General features: G+C 55.0%; 5 protein-coding genes across 5 annotated transcripts; 2 read left to right on the plus strand and 3 right to left on the minus strand.

Moving 5' to 3' along the window:
• Nucleotides 1-629: 629 nt before the first annotated feature.
• BKA58DRAFT_400235 (uncharacterized protein) lies at nt 630-5047 on the plus strand (the record flags this gene model as incomplete). Its single annotated transcript, XM_046171584.1, has 3 exons — nt 630-875; nt 1035-1490; nt 1577-5047. 3 exons carry the CDS (start codon nt 630-632, stop codon nt 5045-5047), a joined length of 4173 nt encoding a protein of 1390 aa, XP_046028093.1.
• A 5634-nt stretch (nt 5048-10681) lies between these two features.
• BKA58DRAFT_135681 (Metallo-dependent phosphatase-like protein) lies at nt 10682-12464 on the minus strand. The gene is made up of 2 exons (XM_046164479.1): nt 11961-12464; nt 10682-11890 (listed from the first exon to the last, which is right to left on the minus strand). The coding sequence occupies exons 1-2, from the start codon at nt 12145-12147 to the stop codon at nt 10779-10781; spliced, it is 1299 nt and encodes a 432-aa protein (XP_046028094.1). The 5' UTR covers nt 12148-12464; the 3' UTR covers nt 10682-10778.
• A 578-nt stretch (nt 12465-13042) lies between these two features.
• BKA58DRAFT_467808 (uncharacterized protein) lies at nt 13043-15632 on the minus strand (the record flags this gene model as incomplete). Its single annotated transcript, XM_046175075.1, has 2 exons — nt 13043-14441; nt 14496-15632. The coding sequence occupies 2 exons, from the start codon at nt 15630-15632 to the stop codon at nt 13149-13151; spliced, it is 2430 nt and encodes an 809-aa protein (XP_046028095.1). The 3' UTR covers nt 13043-13148.
• A 741-nt stretch (nt 15633-16373) lies between these two features.
• Nucleotides 16374-19262, minus strand: BKA58DRAFT_455225 (uncharacterized protein; the record flags this gene model as incomplete). The annotated part of the gene is made up of 2 exons (XM_046174535.1): nt 16374-18530; nt 18585-19262. 2 exons carry the CDS (start codon nt 19260-19262, stop codon nt 16806-16808), a joined length of 2403 nt encoding a protein of 800 aa, XP_046028096.1. The 3' UTR covers nt 16374-16805.
• A 704-nt stretch (nt 19263-19966) lies between these two features.
• On the plus strand, nt 19967-22348 carry BKA58DRAFT_335587 (pre-mRNA-processing protein 45). The gene is made up of 2 exons (XM_046168244.1): nt 19967-20491; nt 20546-22348. The coding sequence occupies exons 1-2, from the start codon at nt 20314-20316 to the stop codon at nt 22033-22035; spliced, it is 1668 nt and encodes a 555-aa protein (XP_046028097.1). The 5' UTR covers nt 19967-20313; the 3' UTR covers nt 22036-22348.
• The last annotated feature ends 178 nt before the right edge of the window (nt 22349-22526 follow it).

A 22526-nucleotide genomic window follows, 5' to 3' on the forward strand; every position in this document is an offset into this window, starting at 1 on the left:
GGCGGACTGTCCTGAGTCGTTGGATCTTCGCATGGGTACCCGAATCAGTGTCGCGTTGCTTTTTAGGACGAATTCTGCCGGTGTTAAAAGATGCTGAAACGCATTTGGTGTGGGCTCGCCGAATCGGGGCTTTGCGTAACAGAAAGAACAAATTACCAACATTCAGGGCACAGGCAGCGGCAGAGGTGGAAATACGTTTCGGCAGGTACTGCAAGGACTGCGGCTCTGGCTGGCAGTCATACGGAAAGAGGTCCACAAATGCTGTGGGAGCGTTTGGGATTGCGAAACTGACGGCAGAGACATGAAACGTGTGGTAGTCCTCACATGACGGAGACGCAAAAACTCACCCCGCCAACAGGTGGGTCGATAAGTTCCCACGGTGCGTTTCACGTTGCAGATATTTGCTCCGACTGTTTTGTGCCTCAGAAGGCCGCGATGAAGTCAGTCGCAGTCGCAGTCTTGCACGCAGTGAGAGTCGAAACGATGGCTGTGGCATGCGAAGCGAGGCCAGGGTGTCCCGGCGATGGTGAGCGCTGACAACAACGACGACCTGGACGACGAGTAATTCATCTCGTGCGCGTCGCGGCCGGAGACGGGACGGATTACATACTGTCTGGGGTGGCTGCAATATGGACGGACCCCGACCTCTTTCCGAGGTATCTCGTCTGGGCCTTCCCGTCTTCAGGATGCGGCCTCCAGGGGCCTACTCTAGGCTGGCCAGGTTCGCCAGGTCCGGGGAACAAGGGCAGAAGGGCAGTTTGTCGAGGGCAGTCTCCTGTGGAGCGGAGGCGACGAGTATTTGTTTGCTAGGCGAGGGAAGTGACGACTACGCGTACGCTGCGAACCAAGATCGCCAGCAGTACGGTAGACAGGCTGTAAGGCGCGGTGGTTGAGTGGACTGGCGCGTTTGTGTAGTATGGTCCCAAGACACTCATGGGTCTGACATGCTAGTGTCCTAGTGGTCGCAGCTGCCTCGTAGCGCACCGGCGGCGGTTGCTATTCCTGGAACGTCGGCGCTTCCACAGAGCCACTAGCGCAGCTCGCAGTTCGTCTCCCCCATCCATCGACAAGACGCATTCACGCCGCCTCAATCACGACACACAGCGTGCTCGCCTCGCCTACCACGACCCCCTCCTCCCACATTCAGGCGGCAGCGGCTCTGCGATCGACCGGCTTCCCTCGTCCGCACTACCCAAGCTGGTCACCACTCTGCCCTCGACCCTCCCCATCGTCCAGAGTGCGTCGCAACAGACCCTCATCGTGAGCGCGGCACCCACCCTCGACCGCGCCTTCCTCACCACCGCCGCTCGCACCACCCGCACCCGCTGCGTCGCACGCTCTTGCCCTTTCTACCCACTACGCCGCATCTCCTCAGGCATAGGCGCATCGCCGGCCCAGTCGCTCCTTCCCCCAGGCGCTTAGTAGAGGATCTGGTATTCTCGCTCCAATTCACCACGCCAGCGCCCCTCCCCACTGCTATTGGCACCCAGGTAAGCCGCATCTTCTTTTCATGTCCCAACTCCACATTCCTGTGCCCCGTTGTCTGTCTGAGCGAGCATGACTGTAGTCGAGGCAGTGTACGGGCACCTGTCACCTGTCAACCGTTACCTGCTTGACCATGTGCACTCTACCACCAATCTTCGAGTCGGGAAACAGCTTCTCAACCTGTCTTCAGCCTCCATTCCCCACTCCCCCGTCCCGCAGCCCTCGTTTCGAAACACATGCGCCTGCCATGTCTGCCTCGCCCACAATATCCCATGATGCTGACACTCCGACTCTGAAAAGGGCTTTCTCTACACCTAATTCTTCTTTCCCTTCTAAGAAACTCGAGCAGTCCTTCACCCACTGCACTGCACCACCCTTCAACCCACCACGACCTCCACGTTGGCCCAGTACCACCCGCAACCACTGCCCACGCTTGGCAACGCACACAAGTCCCAGCATGGTTCAGACGAGCGCGCGCTCATTCATGCCCATGCCATCATTCGGCGCCGTATTTGGAGGAGATCACCACAGCAAGGGCCAAAATGGCGGGAATGTAGCACGCCCTGCCACGAGCCCCAACACCAACTCGGGCACACCCTTCTCCTCCTTCCACATCCACAGCGAAAGTCGCGACAGCACATCGACGGGCTCTTCCGACAACTCCCCGACCACAACCATATCAACCATGGACTCGTCCTCGGTGACAGACCCCTCTCCAGGCGTGTCTCCCGAATCGCCCCTCGCAAAGACAATTACGCCCTCGTCTTTCGTTGCCGACTTCAGGTCTAGACGAGCAGAAGCGCCTGTCGGGGAACCGTCAGCCGGCCCATTCTTCGAATTGCAGCGTCCCACAACACCCGCAAAGAAGCCTCGGAATCTCAAGAACCTTGGTATCAACACAGCGTCTTCGCTCAGCAACTTGCGCGCACACACTCCAGCTCCCATAGCAGTAGCTCCTAAAGAGAAGAACAGCTCGGCACCGCCATCACCACTGTTTATCAAACCGCCGACACCGCCGAAGCGCCGACCGTCCAACTTGAGCTTAACCATTTCTACGCCTGGTAGCAACGAGAGCAAGCCAGTACGATTGCTCATACCCTCAACTCCGTCCTTCAATCGTCCGCCGCTTCGCCACTTCCAGTCATCTCCTTCGCTACCATTATGTTCACCAAGTACGAATCCAATGGGTGGTATGCAGTTGCCTCCCCTACGACCTGTTGCACCCAAGCAAAGTGGCCTCAGCGAAGTCCCTTTTGAAATGGAAGAGGAAGAGGACCAGGAACCGAACTTCGATGTTCCCCAGTCGCGAGAGGAAAAGCCGGCTGCCTATCCCAACGGCCCCATCTGCATCTATGAGTCTGGCGTGTTCCTCTACTTCGAGCCAACCGCTATCCAGGCCACCACTTTCGATGTCATAATCAACGTCGCGAGCGAAGTAAAGAACCCATTCACTACGCCAACGGTGGAATCACAAAAAGACATTGATGCCAGGCGCATAGATGGCCCACCGGCGGAGAATGTCGATTTTGCTACCCTTTCACAGCGACCAAAGCAATCGTTTGGTATGGAAGATGGCTCGCCAACCACACCCAAAGCCACCCCGGTCATGCAAACCATACAGCCGCGCGAGGTTGTGATCGAGGGCAAGACATACAAGACACCAGAGTACATCCATATGCCCTGGGAGCACAACACAGACATCGTTCCCGACCTTCACAAATTGGTCAGGATGATAGACGAGAGGGTTCAGCGTGGAAAGCGTGTACTCATCCATTGCCAGTGTGGTGTCAGTCGTTCTGCCAGTTTGATCGTCGCCTACGGCTTGTACAAGGACCCGCAGATGAGTGTGCAAGAAGCGTACGACAAGGCGAAGAAGCGAAGCAAGTGGATCGGGCCGAACATGAACCTCATCATGCAACTGCAGGAGTTCCGCAACAGCTTGTTAAGACAGAACGAAAGCCGCTCATATCACAACCAAGGATATGGACGCCGATCCGCCGGCCTTCCTTCTACCCGCTCCACGGGAAACAACAAGTACTCTTCGTACGATAGGGATTCAGGTTCGGGATCGCGCACTCCACGAACAGCACCGCTTCCACCCGACAGCGACATTAGCATGCAGCGGGCCAGCACAGGCAATATGATGGCTATATCTCCCGGTCCCCTATCGGCACCTACTGGAGCCTTCTCAGCCTGTTTCCGTCGGTCCTGGGACTCAAGCCCAGCGCATTTTGATGTCCCCTCTGAGCCCTCTCCGACAACGACGACGACACCGTACGTTGATCCTACGGGTCACGTTGTGCCCGTGGTCTCGATAAACAGCGACGACCTGCCGACCATTCAGACTCAAGACGTTTCCGACAGCGAAGAATCTTCCGAGCCTACTCTCAAACTTGCCTCTGTGCCCAACTTCTCACGTCAACTTCCATTACGGTTGGGCCTGAGCAACGATGAGGGCGATTCATTCGGAGCAGGAGAGAGACATCTAGCGCCTCTGCAACCATCAGGATTTGAGCCACTTCGATCTCCAGCTGTGGCGAGTTTCAACATACCTTCCTTTAGCTCCTACGATGCATCCGATTCCGAGGTCATGTCGCCAATCAAGACTTCGTTTGACAACCCATGGCCGGCAGGCTATGATCTGGATAACGAACCTTCCGCGCCTGAGATTACTTCGCCAGTCGCTACACAATTTCCCAAGGATATCTTTGGTCGCACAGACGCAAGCCTAGAAGATGACCTGAAGTCGCCACGTGCCACAGAATTCCACATGACTCCACTAAAGCCGAGGGTAGCAGATGAGGATCCATTTGGCTTGACATCGCCGACAAGAGCAGACTTCAATCCATTCGACAGGCCTAGCATAGCGGCTATCAAGGACTCTGAAGCTGAGGATCGCCGGCCGTCATTCCAAGCCATCCTACCGCCTGCACATCAGACTTTCAACGGCTTTGCATCGCTGGACGGTACGGCGCAAACGAACCCCATGTTCCAGGCCCCCAGCTTGCTTTCCATGTCCTTCCCAAAACATAGCCAAGACGCCGGACCACGCATCGACAGCCTTAGCAATTCACCCGAAAAACAAGCCTTGACCCCTATCGACCCGGCTGAACCTGTTCCTGTAGCGTTCCCCAAGGCGCCGGATACGCCCCGATCGCCTAGCCAAACATTCCTTTCAACTCCCGCCAAGGCCATTCGCACTAGGTTCTCATCACCGAACATGCGCGAACAACGAAAGTTACACAAGCTACAAACGGAGATTCAGTCAAAGCTGCCGAAACCTTCTGCTCCTCAACATGCTGCTGATGACATCGACGCTCTCATGTCACCGCGTGCCGAGGAGTTCACAAGGAATCCCTTCCATTTCGAACTGCAGTCCTCTGGCGACGACACGAGTCCGGTATCTTCCAATGAGACGATCAAGGACGGACGAAACGGCCACACCGCATGGGAAGAACCACCACCCCGGCAATGGACGCCTGAAAAGGCCACCGTTGACCCCCGAAGCCCTGTCCAAACTGGCAGTAACCCCATTGTTCGCAACATCTGGGACGTACTGTGAGCAAAGGCACAAACAGACCGAAACGCAAACTCAAAATATGCGGAGTGGACTTGCTCAACCTAGAAGCTTCCGGAGAAGACGCCGCGCGCACAAGATTTGGTAGCTTCGGCCGCCTTGTCGGAAATTACGCGACTTCTCTCCGAAGGATCGTCCTTCGCCAACAAGAGCTCGCGACGCCACCAACACTGAGCGTTTGGACTCCTGACAGCTGCATGTCACATTGACCCACCTTGGAGAGTCGACGTTAGATGCGCAGCATCTCCGTTACCCTTGGCATGCCGATGCATTCCAACGGTCCGGCAGTTTCCATCTCGTATTCCCTTATCACCATCCATCTCCTTTGTGTTCAAATATTTCGTTTCTTTGCAAGTCCGTACAGCTTACGGCTTTCCATATTCGCATGTTGGGGGCTAATGCGCGTTGAATTACGCAGAGTAATGTTCTAGTTTCTAGTACCCTAGTACCGCCATCCCCTCGACATACTCACACTCCTTTCACAACACTACTACAACAACTTTTCCTCTCTCGACAAACCCATTACTACATTCGCTGCCCCTTTGTATATCTATCTCATCTCCTTACTTTACACACTCAGTATCGATGTTACGAGCCATGCAAAGCGACTGTCTTCTGGCAGAAAGCACCCAGTTGCGTCTTGGGTTGCGTCCTTGGTTTTGTGTTTTGGTTTCTTTGTATCTTGGTTCGCGTGGCGAGTTCAGCCAGCGAAAGGCGTTCTTGGGAGAGAGAGAGAGGGAGAGAACGATCTTGACAGATGGATTGATCATATCCTTGGGCATTTCCTTGATTTTCCTTTTCCCTCTCTGGATTCATCTAAGGGTTTCTGGTGGAAAAGGCTATGTAAATGAATGGAACACATATTTCAACACTGAGTCGTCCACCTGCATATATGTGTCTTCATCGCGTAACTGACCCTTTGTTGGCGATACGGCCTCTCATCGAACCAGGCAGTCTTCCTGATCAAGCGTACCCCCTATGAGCAAATGAACTGGCAGGGCAAGTCCAACCGAAGACTATTTTTTCGTTTGCTGACAAAACATGCGAACAGTTGAAGTAGCATCCTTCGTCTTACTAATCCGCCCGTCCACTAACCTAATCACTCAAACACACCAAAGGCTTACATACATCTCACCTGCATTACTTCTACATTATTCGGTGGTACAAATGTAGATCTGGCCTATGTCAGCGAGATAAGGGTTGTGCAGATCGCCGTTCTCGGGTTGCAAGGAGACAAGGAAGGGTTGAACTGGTAACACGAATTGTGGTTGGGCAGAGGTAGTTGCGGTGTGAGAAGGGCAGCTCGCGGTTTGAGATTGCAGCTCTGTGGAACATGAGTGAGGGAATTACCATGAAGTCGTCGTATTTGCTCGTACTAATGAATGCGAGTCTAATCAATTGTAGACACATTTCCGTGGCATACAGAAATCACATGCTAGAAGAAGTCTTAGGTTGGCTTGATAATCCATTCGGGTTACTACTTTAAAATATATACTATGTGTGATGATATTGTGTGCATGTCCCAAAAGAGAACTCCACGTCTACGAAAAACAGAAGCAGAAACCATGCCAATCAGGCTCATCATCTCATCTCATCTCATCTCGTACCAAGCGAGCGTAGTATATGTATCCAAATACCATGCAGATAAAGCGAATGTGTCCAGGTCTAGCCCGGCGCAGTGTCAATACAATACAACGAAAGTAATGCAAGACGTACATACACGTCTTGCTCAAGGACAGAAAAGCGAACGGAAAGCTTCATCGAAATATATTTCAATTTCGATGGATGTGCAATTGTACAGAGATGACGAATGTGAAACTTGACAGACAAGTAGACAGAGAGAGTTCCTCTTAAAACGCCAAACGCAGCACTTGCGTGTAGTTGGTCGTAGAACTGAACATCAATGAGATGGGAGATGGTAATGGAAAAAAACCGTCAAACGCCTGTGAAGAATTGCAAAATGTGATCCCGGTGTTTCATCCGATAGCCGGGAGTTGGGGGTATCCTATGGGCAATTTGATGCCTGTGTCGGTGTGTGCGCGTGTATATGGTTCGCGTTTCTAAGTGTGTATGGTGAGACTACTAGTAAACATACGTAGCAGTCCTTCCGAGAGTAGGTTTGCTGGCATAGCCTCTGTCAGCCCTGTCGGATTCACCAGATCTTGGTGCCCATCTGACGTCCTCGGGACCGTATCTACGGCTGTATTGCACTTCGTTGGGGTCAATGCTTGTTTGGCGCACCCTGTGTCGGGGTTCGCTACCGATTTCGCCGTACAGTCTACCTGAGCGGCCGCGTTCTTCGCGGACAGGCGAAATGTTGCGACTCGACTCCGTGCGACTTGGCATGGACGGCCGTGGGACAGTCTTGTATGAACCGGTGGGTTCTGCTGGACGGTTGGGACCGATCGGGGGCTTGCCAATCGGCGACTTTGAACGGTGTTGGCGTTGGGGTTCGCGGACAACGTGGCGAGGAGTGGGGGTTGGCGGATCTTGGGATGCGCCAGCTCCGGAGACGGGGTAGTAATATGTCTTGACAGTCGACGACTGTGGTACGCTGGGGAAAGCGTCTCGCTCGGGACTAGCATACTTCTCAGGACTGCTGTACTTGTCGGGACTGCTGTATTGCTCAGGAGTCATGGTCTCACGGAGACCAGACGGGCGGGGAACAGTGGCGTCCTTTCTACGCGAGGACGTATTCGGGATGCTAGGCATGGTCGATGATCGACTCAGCGAAGGTGCTGGAGGCGTGTTCTCGGCATATCTGCTGGGCCTGCTGTCGGTGTACGAGCGCTGAGGCATTCCACGGGCGAGCTCAGCAGGTGATGAGGTCGTTTGCTTGAAGCTGGGTACCCGTCTCTCCTCACGCCGGGGCTCATCAGCCCACTCGACAACCTCGGGGATACTGCGATCGGTACGGTCGGTGTCACGACGGGACAAAGAAGGTCTTTCCTTGCTTGGGCGAGCAGATGACCTGCGGACGGGCTCAGGTCGAGCACTGTCGCGTCGAACCATCCGAGGTGGTTCAGGGTTGTAGTAATCGCGCGAGGAGGCCCTGGCGGGCGATGGACGAGAAGAGATCATCTCCTCCTCGACCTGCGCGCGCGACTTGTGCTGGTAGCGGAGTGCCTCTTGTTCCTGGACGCTCATTTTGCGTGCAGCAGGGACAGTGTGAGTGGCGCCGGCATATCGGTTGTCTTCGTAGGTCCGGCGCTCTTCTGCCTTGCGCCGAGCATCCTCTTCGGTGCGAGCCTTGAAGGCTGCCTCGTAGCGCGCCTTCTCATCACCCGATGACTCACTGTCAACCTGGGTGAACTTGCGGTCGCTTCGGGTCTCCTTGGCACGCGTTTTCTCGCGATCTGAGCGTGATCTGTCTTCTTTGACGTGTCGCGAGCTCTTGGACTCCTTCTCGCGAGTGGATCTCGAGGACGTTGTGGTTTTTGACGGTTGAGTGTGGTAGCGTGCGTGGTAGCGGTCGTCTTCCTCGCGTGCTGTGGGTGCGCGGTACTCGGTGGTGTATCGCGAAGGGCCGTTTGCGGCAAAGGATGCACCGCCTGATGTGGGGACATCGAAGCGTGCAGTCCTGTCGCGTGGCACAGCTCCTCGCGCCGCCTTCTCCTTGCGCAGCTTGTCGAGCGTGACCTGCGCGTCGTACTTGCTCCTCTTCTCGTCGTCAATGAGGCACTCGTAGGCCTGCTGGATGTTGTGAAACTCCTCCTGTTTCTGCTCCTTCAACGCGGGGTCGGTGACCTTGTCGGGATGGCACTTGAGGACGAGTTTGCGGTAGGTGGCCTTGATGACGGCGGCGTCGACCGTGTTGGCGACGCCCAGGGCCTTGTAGTGATCGGGTAGGGGGTCGTCCATGGCGGTGTGGGGAGAGGTTTGCTAGTCGGTTGTGGGGTGTGGGATCTCTCTTATAGTGTGACAGCAATGACTGCTTGCGACTCAGGCCTGACACATGCGGATCCGGGCAATGCAGCGAGTGGATGAGCAAGCGAGCCTGTGGCGGTGTTGGGCGGATGTCTGGCAGGCCGCAGCAAAAGCAAGGGCAAGAGCGATGGGCTTTGGGCGATGGGTCGGTGTAGGAGCCCTATAAGGAGAGTCGGGTGCAGTATGTGCCGTGGTGGGAGCAGAGCGGACGGAGCGTGCGGGTGTTCCTGCACGGGGTGACGAGGATGGCTTGCTTGAAATCGGCTGACCTAAGGAATAGTGGGTCGCTCAGGGACACAGACAGCGCGGATCGAAGATGGCGGAAACGTGGCGAAGAGACAAAAAAACTCGGATCAAAGACTCTGGACAAAGAAATTGTAATGCTCGGCCGGCGGTCAGGGACAAGAGTGAGGCTGTGTTGTGCTCTCGACTTTGCTGCTCGTTGCCCGGCAGCGATGGATCTGCTTGCAGGCCGTAACTTGCGGTGTGGATGGCTTTGCGACGTCACCGTCAACCGTGCCAAAAAATGCCAATAGGATCCGGCTGGCAATAGTCGGGATCGCACCGCGTAGTCTGGAAGGGGAGAATCGCGGGAGAAGAATAAGAGGGCGGCTTCGAAGAATAGAATGCTGTGTGCAACGGGTAATATGGATTCTGAGAGCAGTCAGCCTGCACGCTTTGGGGGTGCAGTTGTGACTATATCAGGCTCTCATGCACAAGGGCTCCAGGGCTTCGACAGCCGTCGAGGGCATCCCTGTGCCTTGCACTTGTCTGCTTTGCTGCTGGCTGCGCTATTCAGCGCTCGCCTACCAAACTCGTCGCCGGCTGAAAAGAGCGTCACAGCCTCGACTCGACTCTGACTAGTCCCCGCTCCACGCCCATCGCATCGCATCGCGCAAGCCGCTGCTTCACATGAGCACCGCTGCAGGTCTCGTCGTCGGCCACGGCGGCTGCAAAACACACAGTCCAATCACGCCCAACACCCTCCACATGGCCCGTTTCGAGACTGCCTCGCGAACCGCTTCTGATAGGCCCAACAAGCAGAGGGCCTGCATGACCGCCGAAGCCCCAAGAAGCCATGCCAGAAGCGTGGAAGCACGATGTGACCACACCTGCTGTCCAATCGTGAAATGCTCACCAACCCCACCATGAACATTTGCAAGACATGACGAATCCAGCTGCAGCATAAGGGTACAGGTGAAGCACAAAGCCAGCACCGACAGGCGACTCGTCACATTCGAGATCCACCCAGACAAACCATCCTCTGCAGCTTCCGAGACACATGTGTTCCCCAACTCAGACGGTAGCAGTCACCGGGCCTTCGGCACCCATCAATGCACATCCTCCGCACATCACTCGAGGCATGTTGAGGGGCATCCCTGTGGCCCGTCGCAACTCAGGTCAGGGCACGGCGGTTGCGTCGCCCGTCAGACAATATTTTGCTCTCCGTCCCAAGCCATGTGAGAGGGTATAGATTTGCTGCCACTCGATCCGTCCCGATGGCAGACGTTAGCCCGTGGCTTGATAGGACGATAAGATACGCTTATGCGGGGGTAAGGCGGGGCACTTCTGCATGTCACACCCAATCGTGACATGGTCAGCTCACAAAGCCCACGAAGCACGTCCTCCTACGTGGTCCTCCTCCATTGCACGCTCCAAAGTGAGTAGGACACGATATGCTATAGACAAGCAGCAGTATGATGTAGGTGTTGGCTCGACAAGTGTGCTTTGCTGGCTAGGAATGAGATCATTTGGGACAGGTACGCTGCAGTTGATCCGTCATCCCACATTAGCTAGCATTATCGTTGTCCCAAGAGCCCCATACAGGCAGCTCCATATCGACGACTATCGGCTTGTTGTAGGCAACCGACGTTTTGCCAGCAACCCTCGGACCCAGATACGCTGCGTTGATCACCGTGGTCTGGCTGCGTTCTTCCGTCCCCAGTGGAGGCATACCCCTCTGTCGTTCTGCGAGACGCTGAGTAGCCTCGTCAGGACACCCATGTCCGGTATCGCTCTCATCTTGATGCTCATCTGCATCGCCCCCTCGCCGTCTTCCTCCACTAATCCCTCTCCACAACGCCTCACTGTCCCGCAGGGCAACATCAGTGAGGCTCGCTGGTGCCGTCGGGATAAGCTTCTCACCACCACCGGACGGGGGCTGACGCCCTGTCTGATCCGGTGCAGACGACGCATCAGGCTGGCCTTCCGGACGGTCCCCTCGCGAGTCAGGCTGCAATTGACGTGTCAAGCTCGCATGGTGGTCGCAGCCCGAACCACGCCCTCTTCTCACCTGCATGCCCGTCGTCAAATCAACTAGAGAAAGTTTCTTGTTGGAGGCTCCTGGGTCGTTCCAGAACTGCACGCTTGGTACTAGGGTACCGATATCCATGGGCGTGGTTTGGTGATGTAGTAATGCATGTCTTTCTCTCCATCGTATCGTCTCCACGCCTCGTCCGTTGTGTATGTGTCCGCAGATATTCAAGATCGGCCTGACTTGCTCTAATCTTCTTAACAACGCTGGGCATCCTTCCCTTATTCTGTCTTTCTGCCCACCCGGCGCTGCTACTACTCCATCGCATCGCCCCTTTGGCGGTGTATGAGTAACTACAATATCCACTGCATTTGGAATCTTGTTCCACAACTCCTCTGCTTCGTCGGGTTTGTACTGAAAAGCCCAACTCGCAAGTTGCTGCTTGGGCGTACACGGACTCCCGAAGATGGTAAAGCACGTTCCCCGTTCTTTTAGTCGTATCTCCGTACAGTCATTTTCAAGGTAGATGATCGATTTGGATTCCGTCAAAAGTCTTCTACACTCTTCTGTATCTTGGGGCGCAGGCCATTTCCACGAGTCTTCGTTTTCTCGAAAGAATGGAGGATCGAGTGTGATGTCGTGATTCCCTGTCACATCATCAGCATCTCTCGTATCCATTGTCTGTACCTTTTGAACATGACCAAGGGCTTCCAGTACCAGCAACCACAATCTTGGCCTCAAACTCCTGCCGTTCAAGCCACTCCACCGTCCTCTTGAGCTCCGCATAACTCCCCTGATTCGTCAAGTCACCCGCGTGGATCAAGACATCGCCAGCCGGTAACTTCGGCGTCTGATTATGCGTATCCGATATACACACCAAACGCGTTTTGCGCCGTGCCGACATGCGTAGGTTCGTGCACACACATGTGCTAGTTCGTAGTAGTGATCGTGGTGGTAGTGAGTATCGTGTGATCGATCAGGTACACCTGCACAGTAGAACAATGCCCAACACCACGATCCAAGCTAACCTCAGCACACCCACATAAAAACTTCCAGTCATCATGCAATGCAAAGAGCCGTGGAAAGAAGGTTTGGTGGAGTTAGTTCAGCTATCGCAATCACGCGGTTACGTCATTCCCCATCATCTCAACCTTCTAGGTCCAGACCCCATCCGTTCCAAACTCTCCGTACCGCATACCGACCCTGGAAGGCAAAGGCAGCAGCGCAGCATTTGCTTTTTCTCATATTCGCCGGTGATCAACAATTGCCCCGGCCTCTAGCCCCTTAGTTCCCTCTAGTGATGCGACAGGATAGACAGGTACATCCGCAGCAGAACGCACGACATCTGTCGCCTCCCCGGTTTCATCGTTCGCCGCACCTCGGCTCGCTTGACCTGCGGTGCTGTGCATATTTTGCCACCGCCACCATTTCTTGCGCAGCTTGCGATGGCGAGTTCAGCCGCAATCTTGGATCTGCGGTGGTTGGGAGAGGTTGGGAGGCTGGGCGGAAAGAAAAACAGGATTGTTGTGGAAGTTGGTAATGTTGGTAATGCCGATGCTGGATTGCGATGGCGATGGGCGTTGGGATTGCGCTAGTACGGAAATGACGCGACACGTGATGGATGGTTTTTGGGTTTGCTGGAGGAACTTGGAAGGTGCGACGTCGAGTCTAGCAATTTTATCAAGGAGTATCATGATATTGCAAATTAGGAGTTTTGTTCAGGCTTTACAGCCGTTTTTCGCTATTTTTGAAGTACATTTTCCTCGCGAAACAAAACTATGCAAAAACCAAAACTCCTTCGCTATCGTACAATTGAAGGGAAGGGGTATCTTGACAATGACAAGCCCATTTAACGCCCTTATCAAAATAAAACCAAGCCAACGTCGCTTCCCCGCCCCAAGATGCCTAGGCGTCTTTCTCCTCTCCATGCACAGGGTAGTCGTCAATCTGGATTTGGCCGTCGAGGACGACCTCTGCGGTCTCCTCGTCGTCCTCATCCAGGTTCATGTCGTCGTCTGACACCACCCAGGTATCATCGGAGTCCTCACCCAGGTCGACGACCGCCGTATCACCACCCGCGGACGCAACGTTGCTGTCAAAGCTATCCCTCCTATTCCCGTGGACAACGTAATTCTCATCGTCTTCGTCCAAGGTGATGGGGGATTGGTAACTATTTCCGCTGGGGACATTCCGTCCCGACGCATGTGTCCTGGAGGACCTTCCCGGGACCTCGAATGTAACGACTGGACCGTCGTCTAGGACTGCATCTGTGCCCTGGATCAGCGCGGTGTCCCAGTTGTCCACCAATCTTGAAGACCACTGTTTGCGTGCCCAGCGAGCAATCTTGTCCTTGATCTCATATCGAACCTGCTCCGAATGGAACTCCGACTCGAATTGTTCAGGGAACCAGTGCTTGAGTGTAAGATCGCAGTTGTGCTCTCGCCCTGCCAGTTGACAAAGCTTGATTGCATTGATCAACATCTGACTCATCTTGTATACAAATGGTCCGCATGCACCTCCATCTTCTTTGAACCTGTTGTTGTCGTATTGATTGGGACTGTTGAATTGTATGCGGTATCTCCAATCGTCAGGGCTTTCGCCAAGGATGTGGAGCATACCCATGGACATATCTTGACCCAGGCCCTGGTAGAATCTTAAATTAATGTAAAGCGAATCGAAGTAATAGCATGTCTTGGAAATCCGATCTAGAACGGCGAGCGACCAATGTGATCCACTGTGGCCATCGTTTTCGACGCCGCCGATGGCATCGTTGATGACGATGAAGATCCAATTCTTATCGGCGTAACGTGACCTGTACTGTTCGTATTCTGCAGAATATTCTCCTGACATTCGGGCAAAATAGCAAATCTGGGCCACGGTGGAGTTGGCGATGCCGATTTTGTCAGCGTCACAGTCGTAATCGCGGCGAAGCACTTCGAGAGCCATGTCTAGACTCTCGTCACGCATCCATACTTCCTGACGATATATCTGACTGTTGGTAGCGCCGATATAGTTAAAGGCGTCGTTGTGAAGGGTCACATCTCCCAGCTCAAGGAACACTCCTTCGTTGTGGGGAGGCTGATGGTCAAAGGCCGAGGCGAAAGCAGTGTACCGGGCAGGGTGAGGAAGCTGTAACCCATGTGTAAGAGCGGGTAGAGGATCCACTTCCTTTGATGGTAGCTCGGGGATGTCATATGTCTGTGTAACGTCAGTGAAGTGCCCACTAAAGTAAGGCTTCTGGTAACTATTTACCTGAGATAGTACAAATTCCCAGTGATCAGTCTCTCGCTCCCAGTCGGTGGTAGTATTGACATCCACACTGTAACGGCGCTTCAGCAAAGGGGGCCTTGTCTGCTTCGTAGGCAAATGTTCACGTTGGAAACCGCGAGAAGAGATGATTAAAACCCTGGCCCCTTGGTATTTTATCGACTCACGCGTCTTTGAGAAGATGTTGCTTTGCATGTTGCGCTCAGCGAGTGACTCGGAGATATCTATGAAAGAGACCGCTTGATCAGGCAACAACATGGCTGTATCGGGTTTCGGTAGGGGCGGTGGAACACCCCATTCAGTCCACCAATCTGACGATGCGGATGAACTTGCTGATTGTGGTTCTTCGTTCATGGGCGGCGTGGCTGGCAGCGTCGTGGACATCTCGTCGCCGTGGTTCTGGCCGGAGCGAGGGATAGCAGGATTGATGTTGTCGACGTGCTCTCCCTCCTGTGACTGCACTTCACCAGGCGCATTCTGCTGAGATTGCGAAGCCATAGTGTCATCGCTGTGTGGTGGCGAGGATACCAGATCTTGCGTCTCGATGTGTGTTGTGACGCCGACCCCAGGTGAATCTACGCTTGAATGAGAATTACCATCGCTGTTAGATGCAGTCACCATATTCGAACAAAGAGGTTCCACTACGGCTGGTGATGAGGTCCTGATGGTGTCTCCCTGCACTGTGGATGACGAGTCTGTCAGTGTGTCCGCCTCGTCCGAAGCGGTAGGCGCGGCCTGCGCAACGACCTGGGCAGGTGCGCGCTCTTCAGACATTTCGTCTGACATCGCAACAGGGCCGCAGTGATGTTTCCTGGGCGGGGTGTTACCACTTGATGATGGGGAGTGTGCGCGCTTGAAGGTGGTGGGGATTTGCGTAACGTGAGCGTTTGCGAAGGCCTGCGAGTTGACAAACACTGCTGGCTCAGGCACTAAAGCGGTCGCGGTTGCGCTTGATGGCGAGCTTGCTGCAGTTGAGTCCAAAGCAGAGTGTAAGTTTGCGTCGGTTGTGTGCGGATTGCGAATCGCGGGCTGACCAAAAGGCGTATTGGCTGTGGTGGTGGTGTCGTGGTCGAGCGTCGCAGTAGAAGAACTTGAAGAACGGCGCGAGCGCCGCTGCGTCATATGGCCACAACAGAAAAAGTCCATCGGAGGTGAATACGGGTCGGTACGCTGTTAAAGACTGTTTGCTCCAGCGCAAAGAGCGTTCTTGTTTCACAGCACGGTTTCAGGGATGTCAGGGCATTCAAAGCAGGTGAGGACAGCGGTGAACAGAAGAAGGGGTATTGAACTCAGATGAGTACCATGCGATTCAGACATCTCGGTGTGTACCGCATATTCGTTCCATGATTGCCTAGGTCTAGGTCTGGGTCACGCGAAGAATATGGGGGAGCAGCCCACATATATCTTGCAATCAACCACAAGGTCTTTGTAAATGGTCAGCATTGTCGACGAGCGACGCCTCATCTAGTTGGAAGCCGGCAATGAACAATGCTGCGATGGTCCGATTCGTAGCTGACAAGAGGCGTTCTTCATTATACTCGTGAGAGTTACCGAAAAGGACCATCAGGTCACAGAAGCCTTGCCATATCAGACGCGTCGAAGCAGTGAAAGTGTGCGCATATCTTTCCTAGAGGGCGGCCCGCGATGGCGAAGCCGTGACCTTGAGCAATGTGTCAGCCTTCATACCATAGGTGTCCAAAAGGGTCCGTAACTAATGTATATATTCACAGAGGAAAAGGCGGTTTGGATATATGATATGTACACGAAGTTTCAATACTCATGTTTTAGAGAAGAAATAGCAAGGAGAAACACGATCTGGTGTTGGTATATGAAACTAAAATGAAATGGAAAACGGAAAAAAAGACAAAAAGATCATGAGATGACGGTGAATCGATCCTGCGCCCACACGCTTGTTCCCTTACGTGCAAGAAACGCTGATAAACAAATGCTCCGTAGCTGATGGCAAAAAGATGCAAAGTCGTGAGAAACGCTCTTTCTCTCACAATGTTTTGTAGAAACTCCTTCGTGGTAAATTGCACAGACTTCTTATGCCTCGCAAGGCTGGATGACGCAGATGCTTGCTTCTAACATATTCCCATGTGCGTCCGTGTCTAACTCTCAGTAGTGGCACCGTATTATACGGCGCGCCTCTGTTGGTGTGCCCATGGCGAATCCGGTCTCAAGTATGAGAGGCGCGGGTTCATTGCGCGTGGACCGAAGAGGAGACTGGGCATACTATGAGGGTAACGTCAAACGTTAACGCAAGCTCAAAGTAATGCGAGAGCTTTGCTTTGCTCACTCTCCGATACTTGTTCCCCTTAGTCTTCTGCCCAGGCTCACGCTGCGTCCAATGTCCGAAACTCCACCGACCGAGTGTCTGTTGTTTGGATTCCGGGCAACGCTCAATTGCGCTCTCGGTCGTAGACCTCCCGTCAAGGTCTTCTCGTAGTTGGCTGGCGAGCCCTCGCGACCTAGATTGTGACCGTAGCGGCTCTGGCCGTCCCGGAACAATAGGCTATGCTCGTTAGAGGGCGTACTACTTGAGACACTGGGTCGACGGAGACTGGCAGTGGTTTGAAGAGCTGGTGATGGTTGTAGATCGGGCATTGGTTCGCGGGAGGTGTATTGTCTGCCACCGGTGAACCGTTTTTGATCTGACTGACCACCGTGACGGGCTCTAAAGTCGATTGAAGTCATCGCACGGGAAGGCGCACGGAAGATTGGATCTTCGTCTTCTTCGTCCACACTGTTGCGTGTCTGGTGGAGACTGGTGCCTGCTCGTTGCATGCGTGACGGAGTGTGTCTATCGTCGTAAGGTTCCTGGCTGCCTCCTCTTTGGCTGCGGCCGGAGTCATCGATAAGCATGCTGGTTCTCCGAGCCTCGATGCGTGACATGGCTCTACTGGGACTGACGCCAGATAATGTGTTGCTTTCGGGTTCGATGCTCTGTCGGATAGTCGGCGAATCGCCATTGATCTGTACGCTCGGCCGACGTGATAACGTAGCTGTGTTTGATCGGAAGGCTGGACTAGCAAGACCAGTCTTGGTGTCGCACAGAGCTATGCAGAGCTCGGTGAGACTGCGACAGAGGTTGTCGGCTTTGCGACGAACCTGGCGGTCTGAGACGACAGAGCCATTGATGATGGAGCTAGCAGAATGGAGGGTGCCCTGCGGTCCTGCACTGCCGCTCATCTCTGCCAGCGCAAGTGCTTCGGTTGCAGTCGCTTCCAGGTTGCGGTAGATAGTTGGGGAGACGTACTGTCTAGCTTTACCGAGAGCTTCGCGCAACAGAGGATGAGTTTTGTTGTTATTGGGAGTGTAAGTGCCTACTGTCGACTCGGCAGGCGATGGATTCGACTTTCGCTGCTGATTCGGTGAAGAAGAGACTGTCGTAGCTGAGGTGTTGGCCGTCCGCGGGCGCTCAGCCGATGCTTGATTTACAATGGCACCCGATGTCGAAGGGATCTTGCCGCCCATCTCGATCTTCCGTATCCTGGATTTGAGCTCGTCTAGCTCGTCCCACACAGATGCGGCCGGCCCTGTAGAGCCATGTGATTCGGTACCGTCGGCGCGCGAGCCAGCTTCGAAAGATGTCTCCACCTGTGGCGTGCGTGGCTCGTGTGAGAGGTTTGACGGCCTGTAGGGGTGAACCGGGGTGCGACTGGGCGGGGTTTGCTGCACCTCAGGCTGAGATCCTCGTCTCGATGAGTTTGAGAACTGGGCTAGGAAGTCGCGCGGTGAGAGCTCCGAGTCGCGTCGTACGGAGCTGAAGGAGGCTTTGTGGTTGAGGTCGCGGGTGCGTATGGCTTCGGGTGCAGGCGAGTTTGGCGACCGCTCGTATCTGGAGGGGGTGGGTAGGAGTGATGACCGGCGTATGCCGCTGGACCTGGCTTCGAGTGCGGCGCTGGAGGGTATCCGGCTCGTGGTTGGTGTGACTGAGCTCGACTGGACCTGGACGGGCGAGGGCGACTGCAGGGCGGATGGCAGCGACTGCCGGTTGTTGACGCGGGCGACTCGTGACTGTGGTAGTTAGCTACCATGCATGCGCAGGCCGCAGTTCCACTGGGTGCTCACCTTCAACTGGGCGCGCGCTGTCGAGTTTTCTGGGCGCGGCGGCTTGGGCGCACTGTCGGCGGCGATGTTCAGAAACAGGTCCTCCTTGTCGCCGTCTGTTCCTGGCGTCGCCGGCGCAGGCGCTCCCCTTCCGCTATGCGCCGCGTGGTAGTCCTCCATGCGGCTGCGGGGACCAGAGTCGTATTCGGACGACTCGTCGGTGGAGCTCGCCATTCGTCGCGGTGGGGGCCTCGCACTGCTGGTAGAGGCTCGTCGGGGGTGGGGTCTGGGGCGGGTGGCCGGGTCTGTAGTACTCGTTTGTTGTGGTGGTGGTCGCGGGGCTTCACTGGCGGATGTTCCTTGGTGGGAGCTAGTGGGGGAAACCAGGCCGGAATGGAGGAACTGCTGCTGCGCATAGGCAAAGTCGGCGGGGTTCTGCGAGCTGCGGCTGCGTGTAACGAGGGTGACAGGAGGGCCGCGCGAGTTGTCTATGCCATGGCCGCTGTGCGAGGCTGGGGGTCGGCGGGCGGCGGTGGAGCTGACAGACGGCAGGCGCAAGAGCGTAGGCGGCTCCGGGGCCGTGTTGGTGCGGGCGTGGGTGGGCTTGCTGGGGGGCGTGCTCTGCGACAAAGAGTTGCGCCGCTGGGTGGTGTGGTGTTGTGATGCTCCTCCAGACGATTTCCGAGAATGGGTCGGCATAGCTGCAGGCCTGCGCTGGCACACCAGACAGGGATGATGGACAACGTTTCAGAATACTCAGCCCGTCATGGCTGCTTTTGCGACCCACAGTCCGCGCGCAAGCCGTCGAATATTGCCAATTCACTCTTCAAAGTTCAGAGGTTGATGCTGCGACGCTGGGGATCCCTAGCATCTTGACCTTGGCCCGTTGCGTCTAGGGTCCCGGGCCACTCTGCACGAGATGTCACAGTCCTTTCTGGAACGAATGGCGGCCTTCGAAACCGTCTCTTAGCAACGGCATGATGTGCAGCGACTAGAATGCTTTGACCTAGCACCTATATCGGACACTATATCGCACATCACTCGCTCGCCTCTCTCGACTACCAGCGTGTCAAAGATGCCTCTACCCGATTAACTTTCCCTGTAAGCTGACCTTTACCTGCGCGATTATTACCTCGCCAGTGTGGGCATCTGGCCCAAAAAGCATGCTGGCTCTCATTTCGTCCGGTGAACGCACACCGCCGCTTGGCCGTTAGCAGGAACCACTTCCAAGCTTCTCCCGTCGAGATGACAGATCACGATTGTGATTGCAAAAACATTGTGCTGACTGACTCTGTTCCTGCATTCGCTATCCTGGTCAACGGCGGCTTGTAAGCGAGTAGCAACCACGGACGGGACTTTTATCCATGTCAGTCGCAGGTAAGAGGCACCGTTGCCTGAGTCGTGAAAATTAAGGCCAGACACCCTTCTCTCCTGTCGCAGACACTGTAATCTCGCCCGCAATACAAGGTTCGCTGGCTCAGATTCTATATCCATGGTGAAAGCCACATAATTACAAACGGAACTGCGCGCTTCGTCTCATTGATTGGCTGTTGCATTGTAAAGGGAAAACTATGTAGACAGGTGCTGGGTTGTGAGGCAGCTATGCGCACGTGACCTCGGCGGTGGCTGAACCAGAACGCCGAGGGTCTGATGAAATCTTGCCCAGCAACATCATCACCACCACGATCATTGCCAATCGCGATACCCAACCCTCATAACATCGCGAACTGCCCTCGCGCCTAGACCGACCATGTCCATCGCAGCTTTATCCAAGTCGCTACCAAAGCCAAAATACTCGGGCGAAGAAGAGGAGCTCACCAACAGCACGCGCGTGCTAACCGCAGAGCAATACGAAGCGCAAGTAGTCGCGAAGAAGGGCCCGCCGCCCTATGGCCAGAGGCAGCACTGGAGGCCCCGCGCGCCTGAAGGTAAGCAAAACACGTATGAACAACACGTGGGAGATGCACTGACATCATCTCCAGACTTTGGCGATGGAGGCGCATTTCCGGAAGTACTGGTCGCGCAGTACCCGCTTGACATGGGAAAGAAGGGCCAGCCATCCACATCGAATGCTCTCGTGAGAAGAGTCGACGGCGAGGGCAAGACCAAGTACGACGAGATCGCGCGACGCGGACACGGCGATTCGAGGATTGTGCAAGCCAGCTTCAAGGACCTTATCCCTTTGCGCCAACAGGCAGACGCTGGCGAGCTGGACTTGTCGCGTCCTTCTGCGGAGGTTGTCCAAGCAACCAAGGAGAAGACTGAGCAGGCCCTCATGGCACTGGTTCAAGGGCAAACTGCCGCGCAACGGCCCAAGAATGTACAGGGCAGAAAGAACGACGAGCCGACCTTCGTCAGATATACACCCACAGCTCAGCATGGCCAGGCCCAGGGCCAGACGCGCATCATCAAGATCCAGCAAAGACAGATCGATCCCATGGAGCCACCCAAATTCAAGCACAAGCGCATTCCTCGCGGACCGCCATCGCCTCCCCCACCCGTCCTACACTCGCCGCCGCGAAAGCTGACCGCCGAAGACCAAGAACTTTGGAAAATCCCACCCCCAATCAGTAACTGGAAGAACCCCAAGGGATACACAGTGCCACTAGACAAGCGTCTAGCAGCCGATGGTCGGGGCTTGCAGGACATCACGATCAACGACAAGTTTGCTCAATTCGGCGAAGCGCTGCAGGCAGCCGACAGACATGCACGAGAGGAGGTTAAGCAGCGTGCGATCATGCAGCAAAGATTGGCGGAGAAGGAGAAGCTACAAAAGGAGGAGCACCTGCGAAACCTGGCGAGAGAGGCACGAGAACAGCGCGCCAACACCTCCCGAAGACGATCACAGAGCGATTCGGACACCGATTCGGAAGAAGAGGCAGTGCGGAAGCGAATGGACGCTCGCAAGGAGCGACGGGAGGACTTCCAGCGCGAACTTCGGCAGTCGCGAATGGGTACCGAGCGCAAGATTCAGATGCTGGCTCGGGAGCAGAATCGTGATATTTCCGAAAAGGTCGCACTCGGTCTGGCAAAGCCGACACAGAGCGGAGAGTCAATGTACGACTCGCGACTATTCAACCAGTCTAGTGGATTCAACGCTGGTTTTAACGAGGACAACCACTACGACAAGCCTCTGTTCGCAGCTCAGGATGCCATAAGCAGCATCTACCGCCCGAGCGTACAGCAGGATGACGGAGAGGACGAGGGACAGACCTACGACCGGATCACCAAGTCGAGCAAGTTCGAAGTCCTCGGAAAGGCCAAGGAGGGCTTCAAGGGAGCAGATCTGCAAGAAGCCCGGGACGGACCAGTTCAATTTGAGAAGGATACTGACGATCCGTTCAACATCAACCAGATGATTGACGAAGTTCGTGGTGAAAAGGGCGAGAAGACGGGGGAGAAGCGTTACGGCATCCAGGAGCCGGAGGGCAGATCAGCCAAGCGCGCCAGGGTCGAGGATGACAGTGATTGAACGTCTTTTAGCATTACCAAGACATAGTTATTGGCGTTTGGGTCTTTTTGCATAGCTCGAGTTGCTAGTGCAATACTGTAGCATTTACCGCGATCAAAATGGTCATCATTGATCTGGCTCAATCTTCTTAATACAGAACTCACCATATATAGTTGGGCGTTCCTGGTCACGATAGCCTGCGCGATTGTGTTATCACACCTACCGACAGTCATCGTATATGCTTACTACCCGTCAACGCTCCATTGGTCAAGTCCCAAGGATCCCAGTCTCGGAAGGCGCACCTTCGTCGGAATGCCGCACCGACAACAGCTTCCGTCCACCATCCACGCCATACACACTTTCGCTCCACAGCCCCGCCATGCTATGTCGCACGAAAGTGCAAGCCAACGGTAAACCCTGAAGCTATGCGCCTTGCGCTGGTGTGCTTGACTGGCCGACATGCTGCCGGCTGTCGGATCTCGATCGTACTGCTAATCGTTCGCTGTTTGCTA

The sequence above is a fragment of the Alternaria rosae genome (assembly GCF_020736505.1).
Source record: "Alternaria rosae strain MPI-PUGE-AT-0040 chromosome Unknown BKA58scaffold_3, whole genome shotgun sequence".
Classification (NCBI taxonomy): domain Eukaryota; kingdom Fungi; phylum Ascomycota; class Dothideomycetes; order Pleosporales; family Pleosporaceae; genus Alternaria; species Alternaria rosae.

Excerpts from the sequence above, each read along its gene's own strand:
- BKA58DRAFT_135681 (XM_046164479.1), bottom strand. The coding sequence starts at position 12,147 with ATGTCGGCACGGCGCAAAACGCGTTTGGTGTGTATATCGGATACGCAT. Across the intron at positions 11,891-11,960 it reads GGCCAAGATTGTGGTTGCTG|GGAATCACGACATCACACTC; the intron begins GTACTGGAAGCC and ends ATGATGTGACAG.
- BKA58DRAFT_335587 (XM_046168244.1), top strand. The coding sequence starts at position 20,314 with ATGTCCATCGCAGCTTTATCCAAGTCGCTACCAAAGCCAAAATACTCG. Across the intron at positions 20,492-20,545 it reads GAGGCCCCGCGCGCCTGAAG|ACTTTGGCGATGGAGGCGCA; the intron begins GTAAGCAAAACA and ends CATCATCTCCAG.